This window comes from Pleurodeles waltl, chromosome 6 (genome assembly GCF_031143425.1).
Source record: "Pleurodeles waltl isolate 20211129_DDA chromosome 6, aPleWal1.hap1.20221129, whole genome shotgun sequence".
NCBI lineage: Eukaryota > Metazoa > Chordata > Amphibia > Caudata > Salamandridae > Pleurodeles > Pleurodeles waltl.
In genome coordinates, this window is record NC_090445.1 from 1,014,270,513 (window position 1) to 1,014,288,609 (window position 18,097).

Consider the following 18,097-nt stretch of genomic DNA (forward strand, 5'->3'; position numbering starts at 1 on the left):
TCAACTTCCCTGGGATGGGTCCCTCCGTCCTTGGGTGTCCTCCTGGGGTGGGCAAGGGTGGCAGGGGGTGTCCCTGGGGGCAGGGGAGGGCACCTCTGGGCTCCTTCCGAGCCCACAGGTCCCTTAACGGCTGCCCTGACCCAGGCGTTAAAAAACGGTACCCATCAGGCTGTGCGCCGTTTTTTAAGGCCCACCCCCTCCTGTGCGTCAAAATGACGTCAGAGTATAAATATGGGGCACAGGCCTTAAAGTCATTTTTTGGAAGGGAACGCCTACCTTGCATATAATTAACGCAAGGCTGGTTCCCCCTTCCAAAAAATTATGCACATGGTGGAATTTTGACGCCCGCGGGGTCGGACGTCAAAGTATAAATATGGGGCAGGGTTTGCGCCGATTGTGCGTCAAAATTTTTGGCGCACATTCGGCGCAAACAGAGTATAAATATGCCCCTAAATTGTTTGAGAGCTGCTCCTTGATTGTGAAGCTCAGATACCTGTTTCTTGCTCTTTCGGGGGTGAGGCAAAGTAGACCTTATCTGGTCTCCTTACTGAGACATGGTCGAATTAAAACTAGCTAAAGACCTCAAGGTCAAAGTAACCGGTCAGTCACTGTACTATACGCATGTACTGAACAAACAGACTGTGACTCGAGTTGGCTGCCTATACTGCTTCTTATCACAATATATAATTCACTTACAAAGAGTTTTGTTATCACTTATAAAATATGGTGAATCGTGTCCGGTCTCTGTGCTGTTTTGCTTAATAAATAAATTATATAGCCACTAAGAAGGCTGGATGTCTGCTATAAAGCTGGGTATATTAAAAGAGATTCACAGGGGCATATTTATAGGCCTCTAGCACTACCTTGTGCCACATTAAAGTCATTTATTTTGACGTTAATGTGACCCAACGAGGCCAAAATTCCTGCACCGTATTTACAATCAATCAATCAATCAATCAGACAATTTGTAAAGCGCGCTACATACCCGTGAGGGTTTCAAGGTGCGGGGGGGAGGAGAGGTGACATGGAGAGTGAGGAGTCGTGGGTGAAGCCGAGGTATTGTGCGCTGTCGGTGGGTGTCGGTGGGGTACCCAGCGCGGATGGCCACCATGAGTTGTCCCAGGCAGAGGGGGTGCGCCCAAGGATGAGGACCTCTGTTTTGTCCGAGTTCAGTTTTAACCGGCTGTCTCTCATCCAGTTGGCGATGCCTTTTAGTCCCTCGTGGAGGTTGGTTTTGGCGGTGTGCGGGTCCTTGGTGAGGGAGAGGATGAGTTGGGTGTCGTCGGCGTAGGAGATGATGTTGAGGTTGTGCTGGTGGGCCACTTGTGCAAGGGGGGCCATGTAGATGTTGAACAGTGTCGGGCTGAGGGATGAGCCCTGGGGTACGCCGCAGATGATGTTGAAGGCTTTGGATTGGTACGGGGGAGGTGGACTCTTTGGGTTCTGCCGGTGAGGAAGGATGTGTTCCATTCGAGGGCTTGGTCCTGGATTCCTGCTGCGTGGAGGCGGGATTTTAGGGTGTGGTGACAGACGGTGTCAAAGGCGGCTGATAGGTCTAGGAGGATGAGGGCTGATGTTTCTCCATTGTCGAGGTGGCTTCTGATGTCGTCTGTGGCGGCGAGGAGGGCGTTTTCGGTGCTGTGGTTGCGTCTGGGAGGGGTCGAGGATGTTGTTGACCTTCGCCGGGAAAGGGAGCAGAGAGATGGGCCGGAAGTTTTTCAGGTCCTTGGGGTCCGCCTTTGGTTTCTTGAGAAGGGCAGTGATTTCGGCGTGTTTCCAGCTTTCCGGGAATCTTGCAGTTTCGAAGGAGATGTTGATGGCTTTCCGTAGGTGTGGTGCGATGGCTGTGTCTGCTTTGTTGAAGATGTGGTGTGGGCAGGGGTCTGATGGTGATCCGGAGTGGATGGAGTTCATGGTCTTGCGGGTATCGTTGTCGCTGATGTTGGTCCAGGAGGTCAGTCGGCTGGAGCGGGTGGAGTTCGTGGTGGGCGGGGTAGGAGCATCTGGAGTGTGAGGGGAGTTGAAGCTGTCGTGGATGTCCGTGATTTTTTGGTGGAAGGCGGTTGCTAGGGCGTCACATAGTTCTTGGGAGGGGGTGATGTCGTTGACGGTGGCGTTTGGGTTGGTGAGTTCTTTTACAATGCTGAAAAGCTCTTTGCAGTCGTGGGCGTTGTTTTCTAGGCGGATTTTGAAGGACGATCTTTTTGCTAGCCTGATGAGTTGGTGGTGTTTGCGTGTGGCATCCTTGAGTGCTGTGTGGTTGTCTAGAGTGCGTTCGAGTAGCCATATTTGCTTGAGTTTTTGGCAGTGGCGTTTGGAGGCTTGGAGGTCGTCGGTGAACCAGGTGGCTTTTTTGTTGATGTGGTTGTTGGAGAGTTTTCTGAGTGGAGCAAGGTGGTCAGCGCAGTCGTTGATCCATAGCTTGAGGTTGTGTGCCGCGATGTCGGGGTCGGTAGGGTTGACGGGTGGGTTCTGGGCTAGGGCGTTGGTTAGTTGAAATTCGGTGACTTTGCCCCATCGACGACTTGGTGGTTGTTCGGTGAGGTGGTGTTCTGTCTGTTTCTTGAAGGTGAAGTGGATGCAGTGGTGGTCGGTCCAGTAGAGTTCGGAGGTATGGTTGAAGGTGACGTGGTTGCTTGTGGAGAAGATGGGGTCAAGGGTGTGACCGGATGTGTGGGTGGGTGTGTTGGCGAGCTGTGTGAAGCCGAGGTTGGCGAGCTTTTCGGCCAGGGTGGTGGAGTTGGTGTCATTGTTGTTTTCGAGGTGAAAGTTCAGGTCCCCGAGGAGGATGTAGTCCGTGGAGGCGAGTGCGTGGGCGCTGGCCAGGTCGGCGTTGGCGCTGCAGAAAGGTGCCCTGGGTCCTGGGGGTCTATAGATGAGTGTTCCTCTGAGTGTGGTGTTGGGGTCGGTGTGGACTTGGAAGTGAAGGAGTTCGGCGGCGCTGAAGGAGTCGTCCAGGGTGGTTTTGACTTAGAGGGTGGCTTTTTGGACAGTGGCTATGCCTCCTCCGGTTCTGTTGGTGCGGTCTTGGCGCGCAACTTTGTATCCGTTCGGGATGGCTATGGCGATGTCGGGTGCTGAGGAGTCGTTCCACCAAGTTTCGGTTAGAAAGGCCACGTCCGGGGAGGTGGAGTCGAGCAGGTCCCAGACTTCGATGGCGTGCTTGCGTGCTGAGCGGGTGTTGAGGAGTATGCAATGGAGGTGGTTGGTCTTGATCCTGGGAGGTATGTGGGCTCTGTTGCAGGTGAAGCTGTAGTTGTGGCAGGAGAAGGGTCCGTGCCTGCTCTTTGGAGAGGCCTGGAAGCAGGTGGTGTCTCGGTTGGTGTTGAGTGCGCGGAGGGTGTCGGCGGTGTAGCGAATGCTGGCAGGGTTGCTGTTGCTGGGGCCAGGGGTTCTGGCGCTGGGCGCGGTCCAGAAGCGCCGCGGCTGCCATAAGAGGAGGAGAGGGTGGGAGTGGCAGCTGGGAGGCGGGAGGTCCTAGCGAATGAGAGGGCTGGGGGGTGGGGCCGCAGGGGACGCAGCGACGGGAAAAAAGGAGGCAGCGGCAAGGAACGGTGAGAAGGAGGGGGGAGACGGGAGGGGCCGCAGGGGGCGCAGCAGTGGGAAAAAAGGAAAAAATGCATGCATTGCACCCCCTGTATCCCTCTGCACTACATTATGCCTGCACCAGGCATAATGTATGTAAAGGGAGCTGGTAAAACGGTGCAAGGAAATCTATGAGATTTCCTTGCGCCACTTATTATGGCAATTTTAACGCCTGCTCAAGAGCAGGCGTTAAAAGCGGGCTTCCATTCTTTAGAATGGACCCCTAAGTACTGTGCAGGAGTAGCGCCAACAGTTTGGCGCTACTCTTGCAGAGTACATCAATAGAGTCATTAAAAATGACTCTATTGCCCCCTACCCTGCACTGTAGTGCTCCTTATTTTAAATACGGCACAAACATGGTGGTGGTAGGTGGGTGCTAAGGGGCGCAGGGAAAGTGGCGCTGCACGTAAATGGTCATATCCCATCACATTCCTGATTTGACAACTTAACTACTAAATCATGTCTCCCACTGGTAGGGGAATCATTTATATGAGTTTACCATGTACATTATCTCACATTTAAGTGTGGTTCTGTTGGGCAACTGTGTGCCAAATTCTATAAGCGTTGCAGACAGGATCAACATGCTCTTCTGAAGAGAGAATTTAATCTCTGTCTGCCTGCCACTGTTTTCATTATCGGTAACTAGTCTGGAGGGCACTGGCGCATTCCCAGCACAACCAAAAACATATGTAGGAGATAATTGTCTGAAGAAACAGAGTGAATCAGATCCCCAGAACAGTAGGCCTAAGAAGAAAGGACTTACTTAAAGAGTTTCACATGGCTTCCCAAATTGCTCATGGATCTCAAGCCAACTAAGTACATGTCTGATCATCAGTTTTAGAGGAAATGGCAAGTGGTCTTGCATTTAGCATCTTAGATAGAGGTGCAGGGTTGCCTTTAAAAAGCAGGTGGACAAACGTTCAGTGTGGCATTTGTGTGAAATCACAGATTAAAATGGGGCCATCATAAGATGTTTACAGCGGTAGCCGAGTTGACAAGTTAAGTATTTATGAGTAATTACCAGTTAGCATATCACGAAGATACAACTTTTCTAATCCTTGATTTTACGTTTGCCTAGCAAGGCTTCTTTGTGTGTTAGTTTGATTACTTAAACTGAAGTGAACCTACTCTACAACCCCCAGAAAACAAAGACTTTTTAAAGGAAAGTGCAAGATGGCCCAGTGACGTGGATTCACCTGGTAACCTTATGTCTGCAGATCATTGAAGTAGTTAAATTTAAGCATCTAAGGTCAGTTACTAAAGAGGATGAGGTTTCCGCCACTGGAGTGCCTAATACTGTGAGAAAGGTTGAATAACACTCTCTTACAAGCTGGACAAGTGGTTCCTAAAAATGGAGACCTACCGTGGGTATTGAAATACCAGATCAGATTCCTGCATAACTGCCCCCGTTTTCTTCAGAGTTTTAACTGGACATTTTTCATCTTTTAAGCAACCTCACTATCTAGGGGAAAACACTAGACCTGCAGAGTTACCACGGATCTTGCAATCCCTACGAGGCTTGAGACTTCTGTAACTGGCTCAATTGTGATAATGTGAAACTTGTGAAGAGGTCAAAAGAGTACAGTACTGATAAGAGTGAAACCAGCGACGGTAGAAGACAACAAAGGAACAAGAAGTCCAGGTTGTGGAGAACCTCGGTATGTTTTCAATGTTTTTTGAGAGTTCAGGCTCTTACCCAGTACTTGGTTGACTAACCAGTCCTGACTGAAGAGCAGGAATGTAAGATTCCATCTAAATGTCAGAAAGAATGGTACTATGTTGAAATGGAGTTGCAGGGAGCCAGGTAGTCCGCAGGGCCCTACTCTGTCCCCACACTGACCTGAACAGTAATGACTTACCTTGGTCGCAGGCCTCCCCCTGGTAGCCACTTGGACACTCTCTCTGGCACTTGCCGGTCACGTGGTGACAGGACACACCAGGCTGGCAATCACATCTGATCTTGCAGCCGACACCATAATAACCATCCTCGCATTCTAAGAGAAAATCAAATCCAAGAGGTTAGCACTGCACAGCTTGAAAATCAATAATTCCATTTTCACAGCATCGAAAGAAGACTACACATCCAATTCAATGAGTGCCAATGTTTCAGAAACCACAGCTCTGTTATTTATCGCTCCCACAGGCCCACTTAGAGTGAGAAACACAATTGTTGTGCTACTCTGACCTCAGGTGGCATAGCCCACTGAAGGTCTCTACAGTCAGATCTTTTGGGAAATAATCAATTATCTTGGTTTCACCAGGTTTGCAACTTTAAGTGAAGTGGACAACTGCCCCATGCACTGGGACCACCAACTACTGCAGCACGCAAGCTTATCCGCATAGCTAATGTGCTACACATCTTTTATTTATGTCTCCAGGGTCTTGGAAACGTGTTTTGCTAAACTGGACAAAACTGCCAAATACTTATTAGTAGTCTTCATTTTTCTGCAGATTGTTAGCTAAGGATCCCAAACCTTGACTTCATTTTGTCTGAGCTGTTCTATTTTTATTATTAAAGTCCCTTCCTGCAATTTGCTATTTCTTTCTTTCTAAGCCATGAATTTTATTAATCTGCCTCCTGCTAATTTTCCGAATTACGTTCTCTCTACAATTCGGCTGGTGGGAGCATAGAACTGCAGGCTGGTGGAGACAGTCAGTAACACAACTCAAAACTGCCTCATGGAAGGTTGCAGTGCAGTAAACATAACACGACTTAAATTAACGACTTGTGGACTAAATAGGTAATTTATCTAGTGTGTTGAAAATGACTTGGGAAATTGAGAAGGTCTTATTTAGACATGGGCGCTTGCGTTCTGGACGAGCTCCATTCTGGAGGGTGGTATTGTCTGACATTGAACAGACCACTGAGAGGACGTATACCTCCGCTGTTATACGCTGCCTTTTGAGTCTCTTACTTAGGTCCATGCACCAAAAAGCCACCACCCAGATTCAATGCCCTAGCGCTATTATTAGCCAAATGAGCAATCGCGATGGTTAGATGTTTCCCTCCTCCCCCATGATTAACCCCTTAGCTGCTGGGCCTTTTCCCCCCCAGTGCTGAGCCCTTTTTTGGCTATTTGGGGTAGTTCGCGCTTAGGGCTTCATAACTTTTTGTCCACATAAGCTAACCACGCCAAATTTGCGTCCTTTTTTTCCAACATCCTAGGGATTCTAATGGTACCCAGAGTTTGTGGTTTACCCTGGAGGAGACCAAGAAAATAGCCAAAATACAGTGAAAATTTAGTTTTTTCCAAAAAAATGGGAAAAAGGGCCGCCGAAGAAGGCTTGTGGTTTTTTCCCTGAAAATGCCATCAACAAAGGGTTTCTGGTGCTGAAATCACTATCTTCCCACCTTTCAGGAACGGGCAGACTTGAATCAGAAAACCACATTTTCCAACACAAATTTGGCATTTTACTGGGACATACCCCATTTTTACTATTTTTGGTGCTTTCAACCTCCTTCCAGTTAGTGACAGGAATGGGTGTGAAACCAATGCTGGATCCCGGAAAGCTAAACATTTCTGAAAACTAGACAAAATTCTGAATTCAGCAAGGGGTCATTTGTGTAGATCCTACAAGGTTTTCCTACAGAAAATAACAGCTGAAATAAAAAAATATTGAAATTGAGCTGAAAACAACAGCCATTTTTCTTTATGTTTTACTCTGTAATTTTTTCCTGCGATGTCAGATTTCTGAAAGCAATATACCGTTTTGTCTGCTGGACTCTTCTGGTTGCGGGGATATAAAGGGCTTATAGGTTCATCAAGAACCCTAGGTACCCAGAGCCAATAAATGAGGTGCACCCTGCAGTTGGTTTTCATTCTATACTGGGTATACAGCAATTCATTTGCTGAAATATGAGGAGTGAAAAAGAGGTATCAAGAAAACCTTTGCATTTCCAAAATGGGATCAAGATAAGGTTTTGAGGAGCAGTGGTTATTTGCACATCTTTGAATTCCGAGGTGCCCATACTAGCATGTGAATTGCAGGGCATTTCTCAAATAGACGTTTTTTTTACACACTCTCTTATATTTGGAAGGAAAAAATGTAGAGAAAGATAAGGGGCAATAACACTTGTTTTGCTATTCTATGTTCCCCCAAGTCTCCCGATAAAAATGATACCTCACTTGTGTGGGTAGGCCTAGCGCCCGCGACAGGAAATGCCCCAAAACACAACGTGGACACATCCCATTTTTTCACAAAATACAGAGCTGTTTTTTTGCAAAGTGCCTACCTGTAGATTATGGCCTCTAGCTCAGCCGGCACATAGGGAAACCTTCCAAACCTGTACATTTTTGAAAACTAGAGACCTAGGGGAATCCAAGATGGGGTGACTCGCGGGGCTCTGACCAGGTTCTGTTACCCAGAATCCTTTGCAAACCTCAAAAAGTGGCTAAAAAAACAAGTTTTCCTCACATTTCGGTGACAGAAAGTTCTGGAATCTGAGAGGAGCCTCAAATTTCCTTCCACCCAGCGTCCCCCCAAGTCTCCCGATAAAAATGATACCTCACTTGTGTGGGTAGGCCTAGCGCCCGCGACAGGAAATGCCCCAAAACACAACGTGGACACATCACAGAAAACAGAGCTGTTTTTTGCAAAGTGCCTACATGTAGATTTTTGGCCTCTAGCTCAGCCGGCACCTAGGGAAACCTACCAAACCTGTACATTTTTGAAAACTAGAGACCTAGGGGAATCCAAGATGGGGTGACTCGCGGGGCTCTGACCAGGTTCTGTTACCCAGAATCCTTTGCAAACCTCAAAAAGTGGCTAAAAAAACAAGTTTTCCTCACATTTCGGTGACAGAAAGTTCTGGAATAGGAGAGGAGCCTCAAATTTCCTTCCACCCAGCGTCCCCCCAAGTCTCCCGATAAAAATGATACCTCACTTGTGTGGGTAGGCCTAGCGCCCGCGACAGGAAATGCCCCAAAACACAACGTGGACACATCACAGAAAACAGAGCTGTTTTTTGCAAAGTGCCTACCTGTAGATTTTGGCCTCTAGCTCAGCCGGCACCTAGGGAAACCTACCAAACCTGTACATTTTTGAAAACTAGAGACCTAGGGGAATCCAAGATGGGGTGACTCGCGGGGCTCTGACCAGGTTCTGTTACCCAGAATCCTTTGCAAACCTCAAAAAGTGGCTAAAAAAACAAGTTTTCCTCACATTTCGGTGACAGAAAGTTCTGGAATAGGAGAGGAGCCTCAAATTTCCTTCCACCCAGCGTCCCCCCAAGTCTCCCGATAAAAATGATACCTCACTTGTGTGGGTAGGCCTAGCGCCCGCGACAGGAAATGCCCCAAAACACAACGTGGACACATCACAGAAAACAGAGCTGTTTTTTGCAAAGTGCCTACCTGTAGATTTTGGCCTCTAGCTCAGCCGGCACCTAGGGAAACCTACCAAACCTGTACATTTTTGAAAACTAGAGACCTAGGGGAATCCAAGATGGGGTGACTCGCGGGCTCTGACCAGGTTCTGTTACCCAGAATCCTTTGCAAACCTCAAAAAGTGGCTAAAAAAACAAGTTTTCCTCACATTTCGGTGACAGAAAGTTCTGGAATAGGAGAGGAGCCTCAAATTTCCTTCCACCCAGCGTCCCCCCAAGTCTCCCGATAAAAATGATACCTCACTTGTGTGGGTAGGCCTAGCGCCCGCGACAGGAAATGCCCCAAAACACAACGTGGACACATCACAGAAAACAGAGCTGTTTTTTGCAAAGTGCCTACCTGTAGATTTTGGCCTCTAGCTCAGCCGGCACCTAGGGAAACCTACCAAACCTGTACATTTTTGAAAACTAGAGACCTAGGGGAATCCAAGATGGGGTGACTCGCGGGGCTCTGACCAGGTTCTGTTACCCAGAATCCTTTGCAAACCTCAAAAAGTGGCTAAAAAAACAAGTTTTCCTCACATTTCGGTGACAGAAAGTTCTGGAATCGGAGAGGAGCCTCAAATTTCCTTCCACCCAGCGTCCCCCCAAGTCTCCCGATAAAAATGATACCTCACTTGTGTGGGTAGGCCTAGCGCCCGCGACAGGAAATGCCCCAAAACACAACGTGGACACATCACAGAAAACAGAGCTGTTTTTTGCAAAGTGCCTACCTGTAGATTTTGGCCTCTAGCTCAGCCGGCACCTAGGGAAACCTACCAAACCTGTACATTTTTGAAAACTAGAGACCTAGGGGAATCCAAGATGGGGTGACTCCCGGGGCTCTGACCAGGTTCTGTTACCCAGAATCCTTTGCAAACCTCAAAAAGTGGCTAAAAAAACAAGTTTTCCTCACATTTCGGTGACAGAAAGTTCTGGAATCTGAGAGGAGCCTCAAATTTCCTTCCACCCAGCGTCCCCCCAAGTCTCCCGATAAAAATGATACCTCACTTGTGTGGGTAGGCCTAGCGCCCGCGACAGGAAATGCCCCAAAACACAACGTGGACACATCACAGAAAACAGAGCTGTTTTTTGCAAAGTGCCTACCTGTAGATTTTGGCCTCTAGCTCAGCCGGCACCTAGGGAAACCTACCAAACCTGTACATTTTTGAAAACTAGAGACCTAGGGGAATCCAAGATGGGGTGACTCGCGGGGCTCTGACCAGGTTCTGTTACCCAGAATCCTTTGCAAACCTCAAAAAGTGGCTAAAAAAACAAGTTTTCCTCACATTTCGGTGACAGAAAGTTCTGGAATCTGAGAGGAGCCACAAATTTCCTTCCACCCAGCGTTCCCCCAAGCCTCCTGATAAAAATGATACCTCACTTGTGTGGTTAGGCCTGGTGCCTGCGACAGGAATAGATCACACAACGGTCAATGTTGGTCCTTACGTGAGGCAGCTGTTGACCCTGGGGTGATCCATTCCTGACACAGACACTAGGTGTAGGCACTCAAGTGGGGTAGTGTTTTTATCAGGACAGGTGAGGAGTCACTGGGTGGTAGGAATATTGTGGATCCCAGCATATTCCTGTAGTTTGTGTGACAGAAATGCGAGAAAAATTGAGTTTTTTTTCAACATTTCAGCTTTGCAGGGTATTCTGGGTAAGAAAACTTTGGGGAAGCCACACAAGTCACACCTCTGTGGACTCCCCCGAATGTCTAGTTTCCAGAAATGTTTGGGTTTAGTGTGTTTCTCTATATGGCCGCCGAATCCAGGACCAAAAACACAGGTGCCTGCCTTACAAAACCAGTTTGTTTTGCCATGGATAATTTTGATGTCTCCACAATATGATTTGGGTGGTGGAATTTGGGGCTGAACTAAATTGGGGAGCTCCCAAGAGAGCACTCTCTCTCTGCTTGCCGCCGCATTCACCTGCTCTCTGGGTTGGCCTAACCCACTATTACCCAGTTGCACAAACAGCTTGCGAAGGGACAGCAGGACTGTCCTCATCACCTCCCTCATAATGTACTGGAAGAGGAGTTATCGAATGGGACTCCTCTGACTGAAAAATCACTCTCAGAGTCTGCGCCATTGTCCTATCCCTCAGATGCTGTCTCAGTATCTGATGTCTCAGTCTCTGATCCTATGTCAGAGCGGTCCTCTATAACCCGAGTGCAGGCAGCAGTCATCCATCAAGATGCCATCTCTGCTATTGGCTAAACTGTTGCTCTAAAACACTAGCCTACGTAGACAGTCACAAAATCGATGGTGTGTGAGATACGTGCAACAGTAGAGGCCACCTTACCTGCGCTTCATCCCTCAATCAGCACGTACTTTCAAGACACTCAAAAAACACCTTGTCACATACCATTCGTCACAGTCTTTAGCACCTCCTGCGCCCAGTCCAACAATCATTATTGGTGCTCCCACTCCCTCCTCCTCGGATTCCCTCATTACCCCCCAGCAAAAGTGCCCTTCATCTCTCCATAGACTTTGCTAATGTACTCAGCTATTTACATAAAATACAGATTTGCTCTTTGCAGTAGGCATATAAACCTTCTGCGCTTCTTTATGGCACTAAAACTGCCACTAGACAAGTCGGACCCTTTTCCCCCCAGGGAAACCACACACATATTGACAAAAGTGATATATATATGACAGCCAATCACCTGAAACTCAACTCAAGCAAAACCGAAATAATCCTCTTTGGCCCACACAAAAACACCTGGGACCCCTCATGGTGGCCCACCACGCTAGGCCCTGCACCCACCCCCGCCAACCACGCACGCAACCTCAGCATCATCCTAGACTCCTCCCTCTCGATGACCCAACAAATCAACGCTCTCACCTCCTCATGCTTCAACACACTCCGTATACTGAAAAACATTCAAATGGATCCCCACAGAGACCAGAAAAAACGTTACTCACGCACACATCAGCAGCAGGCTTGATTACGGAAACGCCCTCTACGCCGGCACCACTCTAAAACTCAAGCGCAAACTACACGCATCTAGAACTCAGCAGCACGACTCATCCTCGACCTCCGCCGACACGAACACATCTCTCCACACCTCAAATCCCTCCACTGGCTCCCCATTGACAAAAGGATCACCTTCAAGATCCTCATCCTCGCACACAAATCACTCCACAACACAGGCCCTGCCTACCTCAACGAGAGTCACCTTCCACACCCCCACACGAAACGTCTGCTCAGCTGACCTCTCTCTCGCCTCTGTCCCCCGCATCAAACACACCACCACCGGGGGCAGATCCTTCTCCTACCTTGCACCCAAAACCTGGAACGCCCTCACAACCCACCTTCGCAAGACCCAAAACCTACTTCTTTTCAGGAAGGGCCTCAAAACCTGGCTTTTCGAACAGTGAACCTCCCAGCCCCTTTCCCTCCCCCCGCCCCCCCCCCCCAAGCGCCTTGAGACCCTCACAGGTGAGTAGCACACTTTATAAATCTCTTTGGTATATACAGATCTACCTCTCTATATATATATATATCTATGTACATAGATATATCTATAGATATATCCATGTACATAGATATATCTATCTACATAGATATATAAATATAGATCTATATATAGATCTATTTTTTTTAGTTGTTGTATGGTTTCCTTGGGGGCCAAAATGCTGTGCTGCGATCGGGGGCCAGGAAACACTTTCAGGAAGGCCTCGTAAGAAAGGGGAGACACTCCCCTTTCTTACGAGGCCTTCCCGAACGTGGGAAAGGCCGTTTTCCCCATCAAAGCAGGAAGCGGCCGCAAGGCTGCTTCCTGCTTTGATGGGGAAAACACCTTTGCAACGTCAGTGCGCCGCGAGGCGCGCTGACGTCACAAAGGGACGGGTGGGGGGGGGCGGGGGGAGACACGGAAGCTTCCGTGTCTCCCGGGGGGGGGTTTAAAAAAAAAAAAATCCTCCGGTGCGACGCACCCGAGGATTTATTGATACCCTTCCTGGTGTCGGCCACTGGTCGTGACCCGCACCAGGGAGGGTGTGTGGGCGTCGACCAGTGGCCGACGCCTGCAACGAAGAGGTTAAACACTGGAGGGGCGAGGTCATCAATTTGGCCCAAGCAGAGGCAGTGACGTTTTGCGATGGGAAGTGAAAAGAGGACTATGACGATGGCTGTTAGCAATGCAATGGGATAGGATAGTGCACAATTACATGGAACACTCCACAAAATGAGAGACCATTTCAGGCCCATGAACCTACATATCATAACACTCAAAGATATACAGGGAGATTTGACAGTCGATGATTCTCAGCCAAATACATCAAACGGACCGCTATCTCATGCCCCCTGGCCTTGGGAGTTGACCCGTTAACTTAATAGCGATTTCAACTAAGTTTATTCCATAAAGGCCCATTGGGAGTTATAACCCAACATAACACTTCCTTTGTGAACCGTGGATTGACGGCAGCATCCCTGGTAAGTGGTGGGAGGAAGGAGGAATAGAGTTCGTAGAGAATTACTTGAGTGCCTAAGGACTGCAAATGTGATGTAAACTTAGGTTGATATGGTGACGGATACAGGTTAATGCCTAATGACCTTTGTATCAAATGCGATGTGGCAAGTAAACCCTGGTTGTAATGTTGGAAAAACAATAAAAAAACTGCTATGCAAAAGTATAGACTTGGGCAGTTGTGGGACATTCACCAAAAAAGTGTCACATCCTCTGTATTTAGAATTCCATTCGATCAATGTACTCTTAAACTGGTGTATGGGAGATCCAATATTTTTTTACATATGCCTTTCATCTGCCAAGTTCTAAATAAGGCCTATGTATGTGTAAATACTATTAAATGAAAACCTTAAATTATATGAAAGTAGGGTTGAGATCAACTTAAACTCTGAAACCTATTGAATTGAGCCAGGTGATTGGTGCTGTCTCAATCATAGAACAAACCACATCTAGGGACGTTGTCGCTGGAGTGTACATTGAGTGTACAAGTGGCAATGGGGTAGTGGCATAAACATAAATATCTAATTTAAATATTTTATTGCAACCAAATTGATCTCTGCGAGAAGATATCTTATATGCTTTGTCAGTTAGTTTCTGGAGTTTTGTTAACGTGTTTGGTTGCCACTTTTCTGGCACATGTGGACTGTCTACAAAGGAATAGTAATCACCATTACTACAGTGGTGAAAATGAGATGCAGACATCATATGAAGTCCACATGCCATATCCATAGGCTTCGCATGAGTTCTGCAGATGTGTACAACAAGGCTGGAAGAAAGATGCTGAGGTCTAATTAAAGTCTGAGCTTATTTTCTATACTAAAATCCTGAAGAAGCACTGCAGACTGAAATCTTAACCACCAAAGCAATACATCTTTAACAACAAACCAACAAAGAACTATTCCAAATTGTTAAATTCCACTGATAATACCCACACCACAAATGCCAATTCATAACAAAGATAAAATCACTACACTGCTCAACTTCTTGAATAAAATGAAGCAAGTCAGGAATGCAATCAATAAAACGGACAACTACAGGAAAGAATCATAAATTAATTTGTCTTGAAAAAACAGCTTCCCCAACTTTAATCCTATTACGGAAGAAATATTAAGCAAGATAATCAAACATTAAACCAATTTTTTCAAAAAAGATGACACCCTGCAGTTTTGATCAAGAACAGCTTTCACCTTTTCTGCAAACTCTGGTGTTTTCTTAGAAATGTCTCCGTAATACAGGACACGTGTCACATAACTCTTTTTTTAAAGAAGCCCAAAGATGATTGAAATAAACCCTCCAATTTTAAGACCATAACTAACATACCATGGCTGCTGTTGGCAACTTACCAATTTGGCTTTTGAAAAGTATGCAATGCCAAAATTGGACCACTAAAGATCATGGATGACATTCAATGGAAGTTGGACAATAGCGATGCCCATCTCCTCATCCTCCTGGACTTATCAGCAACAGTCAACAAAATTTACTTCAAGTAGCTAATATATGTCGGAGAATCAGGCATGTGCTTTAAAGAGGAGGTTTTTAAATCTGATGGTTTTCCTCGTTCCTAAAGAACCTTAGAAGACAGTAAGGTTAAAAAACACTTCTTCTGAGCCCATCTATATTACTTGCAGGGTTCATCAAGGATCTATCTTGAGGTCCATGTTATTGAACATTTACACAAAATGACTAAGAATCATATTGGCAGAAACATTTGTTGGTGATTCATCAATATGTAGAAACATCCTAACATTGTCATATATATATACACCCTAATAACTGCCTAACTAAACTACACAAATGAATGTCAAGTAACATTCTGACTCTAAACCCAGAAGGATCTGTGTAATTCTCATTAGGTAATATTTTGTATCCAAATTCAAAATTGACTAGCTTTCAGATTGATGATTTTACCCCTACATTGGCAGGAGGAAGTGAAGCCATTTGGTGTATACATTGATGTCCAACAATCAATAAATTCTCAAATAGATCACATAGTTACATCTGCAACAACATACCTCCATGCATTAAAAAAAAACGAAAAACCTTTCTGCTTTTCAAGGACTTTCACATAGCTATACAAACAAAAGTCCTAGTGAATATCGAGTACGGCAACTCAGTTTTTGCTGGCAACCTCTGCTACTCCTTAAGAAAGGTGTCCTCCACCCAGAATCTAGTACTCCAGCAAGCTACAACTGGAAACCAAAAAATGCAAATCTGGTAAAGTCTCCAAACAATCCTTCAGGGCAGCTCTCTAAATCAGGAACTCACTTCCTATTGATCTGAGAGGCATACATATGCTCTCCAGTTTTCCAAACAACCACAAATGTATCTGTATATAACCTATCAACAATGACCTCCTTAGCTGTTCTTCTATATTGGCTCAGCTACGTCTAAGCTACCAAGCCGCCTCACCCGTGCCTATATTTCTAATTATAAGCATATTTTTCTCCTATGTCTGAACCTATACTATTATTCTTCTATTACAAATACTATACTTGTTATTTCCTCTTCTAGATCTAAGCTACCCCTCTTCCTTACCCACCCCCTCATCTTTCTGGTTACCGAATTTTATATCCTATTTTCGGCACTATTCTATTTTTCTTCCTTTTTTCTAAAAACTTCTGCACTGCACATTTGCTCCGTCTTCTCTTTCCTCTGTCACTACTGCTTCTCTGTATACTTTCGGATGCTCTTCTCTCCCTCATTATGTTACTTTCCTAACCTACTCTCTTTCAGATTAACTCCCTGGATATCCCTACCTCTCCTTTCACTGGATTTGCAGCTAAGTGCATTTCACCTATATTAAACCCTTTCTCTTTGGGGGGAGAATCTAGCACTATTTTGTTCTACTTAATAGCTATAATCTTCCTCTCTGTCTGGATGCTATATTCTCATTCCTAAATTAATTTTCAGTGTATCATTACGCAAATAATTTACATTGACTTAATTTCTCCTAAATTTGAGGAGTATATTTCCAGTGATATCTCATGTTACTCTTTTTTGACAAAAGTTTGCTATGTGTTAAATGGATGGGTTTTCCAAGGGCTCCACATTTGCGCTGACACCTTCTTGGTAATAAATGATTCCATACACAGACAAATCCACCTACTGGCTCAATTTTTCAAAATGTCTACTTTCTAGCTAAATATGATGTACATTTGATCTATTGGTTGGATGTAGCAGAGAGAAAATGCTAACATGGGGACTTTGCAGGTACAACCTCAAACACATTTTTCTAGAATAACTTTTCGCCCTCCTCACCTGCTTCCACCAATTTAAAGTACAAGTATTAAATCAATAGAGTGCTTGCCAAATCTGCTGAAACTTTGTAAAGTGACACAAATGTTACTCACAAAACCAAAAAGAAATGTCCTAAGTAATGTTGAGTAAACCAGAACAAAAGAGGTATTACATCTCTGTAGCAGAATTATTTAGAATGCACATTTGTATGTATTATTTAGGGATGGGTGCAGGGAGCTGCTTGTTTTCCGCGGGGAAAGGGCTGTTACAAATTTGAGCGTATTAACTTGAATGCCTTATACATCACAAACATATCTACAAAGCAACAGAGTGCTCAACAAGAGTAAATGCTAATGGAAAGTGTATTCGAACAATAAAGTAGGGTGAGGACCAGCACAAAATGGGAGAGAAGTGAGTTTACACTAGAGATAGGGACAGTTACTAAGGTGTTCAGTTTCATGTAGAGAGGGTCGGTGAAGGGATTTGGTGGCAGGAGGCAGGTAAGGGGAAGCATAGAAATATTTTCTTTAGTAGCAAATGTAAACCCAGGAGGTTACTTAGTGAAAAGGTGTATTTAGGCACATGTAGTTTTGGTAGACAATGGAATTAATTAGGCACAGTGGTTGATCAGGACACTGACGTCCTTTAGACATCACAATTGTAAATCTTTGCTTTATGAGGAGCCTTCACAAAAGTCTCTACAGCCATGGGAGCTGTAATGGTGGCCTTCTTGTGACCCCTCCCCTATAACAGGAGCCATCACGTAATAACTAAATAATTAGAAAGGAACTGATGGGGAGGGGTTTTGTGACAGAGTTATGGATAGCAGAAGCATAACTTTGGGACCACCTCCCTTATTGCCTTTGTTGTATACATAAGCACACCTTTATCTGCTTTGGTGAGGTTTCCCTTTAGTAATGTGAAACAAAACATATTGTAGAATCTTCATTCACACGTAATTTTATCAGGATGAAAGACTGTGATGAAACTATCTGGCATGTCATTGAGGCTGATATTCAATGGTCATGTAAAGTTGGTTTCTGTGATGTTTTTGTGCCGGTAAGGACAAAGCGAGTGTGATGTAGCTGTCACTAACAGAATGACTTCAGTAAAATGACAACATCATGTAGAATTATACAGAATAGTTATAGGTCAAGCCGGGAAAGGAACTCAAATCCTCCACTGCAGAGCTGATTGTGTTTGAGTTGTGGATGCCGCCAATCTAAAGTGGTGGGGTGGAGGTGGGAGTGGAGAGATGTAGGGGAATAATAATAATAATAATAAAAAAACAATACCTACTGCTACCGGCCACCTTGGTGCTCCTCTTCACCTGGCAGTAACTGGGGCACAAAGCACAGGCTCCTCACCCAATCCAGACGCCGTTCTCAGGCTATACCAAAAATAAGAGGAATGCCATGATTGGCCTGAGCGGGCTG

The 18,097-nt window shown here is 45.8% G+C and overlaps 1 protein-coding gene across 3 annotated transcripts in view; it reads right to left on the minus strand.

The window, feature by feature from the left end:
• MEGF6 (multiple EGF like domains 6) overlaps positions 1 to 18,097 on the minus strand; it is a 1,002,006-nt gene that overhangs the window by 127,801 nt on the left and 856,108 nt on the right. For all 3 annotated transcript variants that reach the window (XM_069239937.1, XM_069239938.1, XM_069239940.1), the window contains one exon: positions 5,445 to 5,579. In XM_069239937.1, the coding sequence (XP_069096038.1) occupies positions 5,445 to 5,579 (135 nt within the window). The remainder of the gene's footprint in view (positions 1 to 5,444; positions 5,580 to 18,097) is intronic.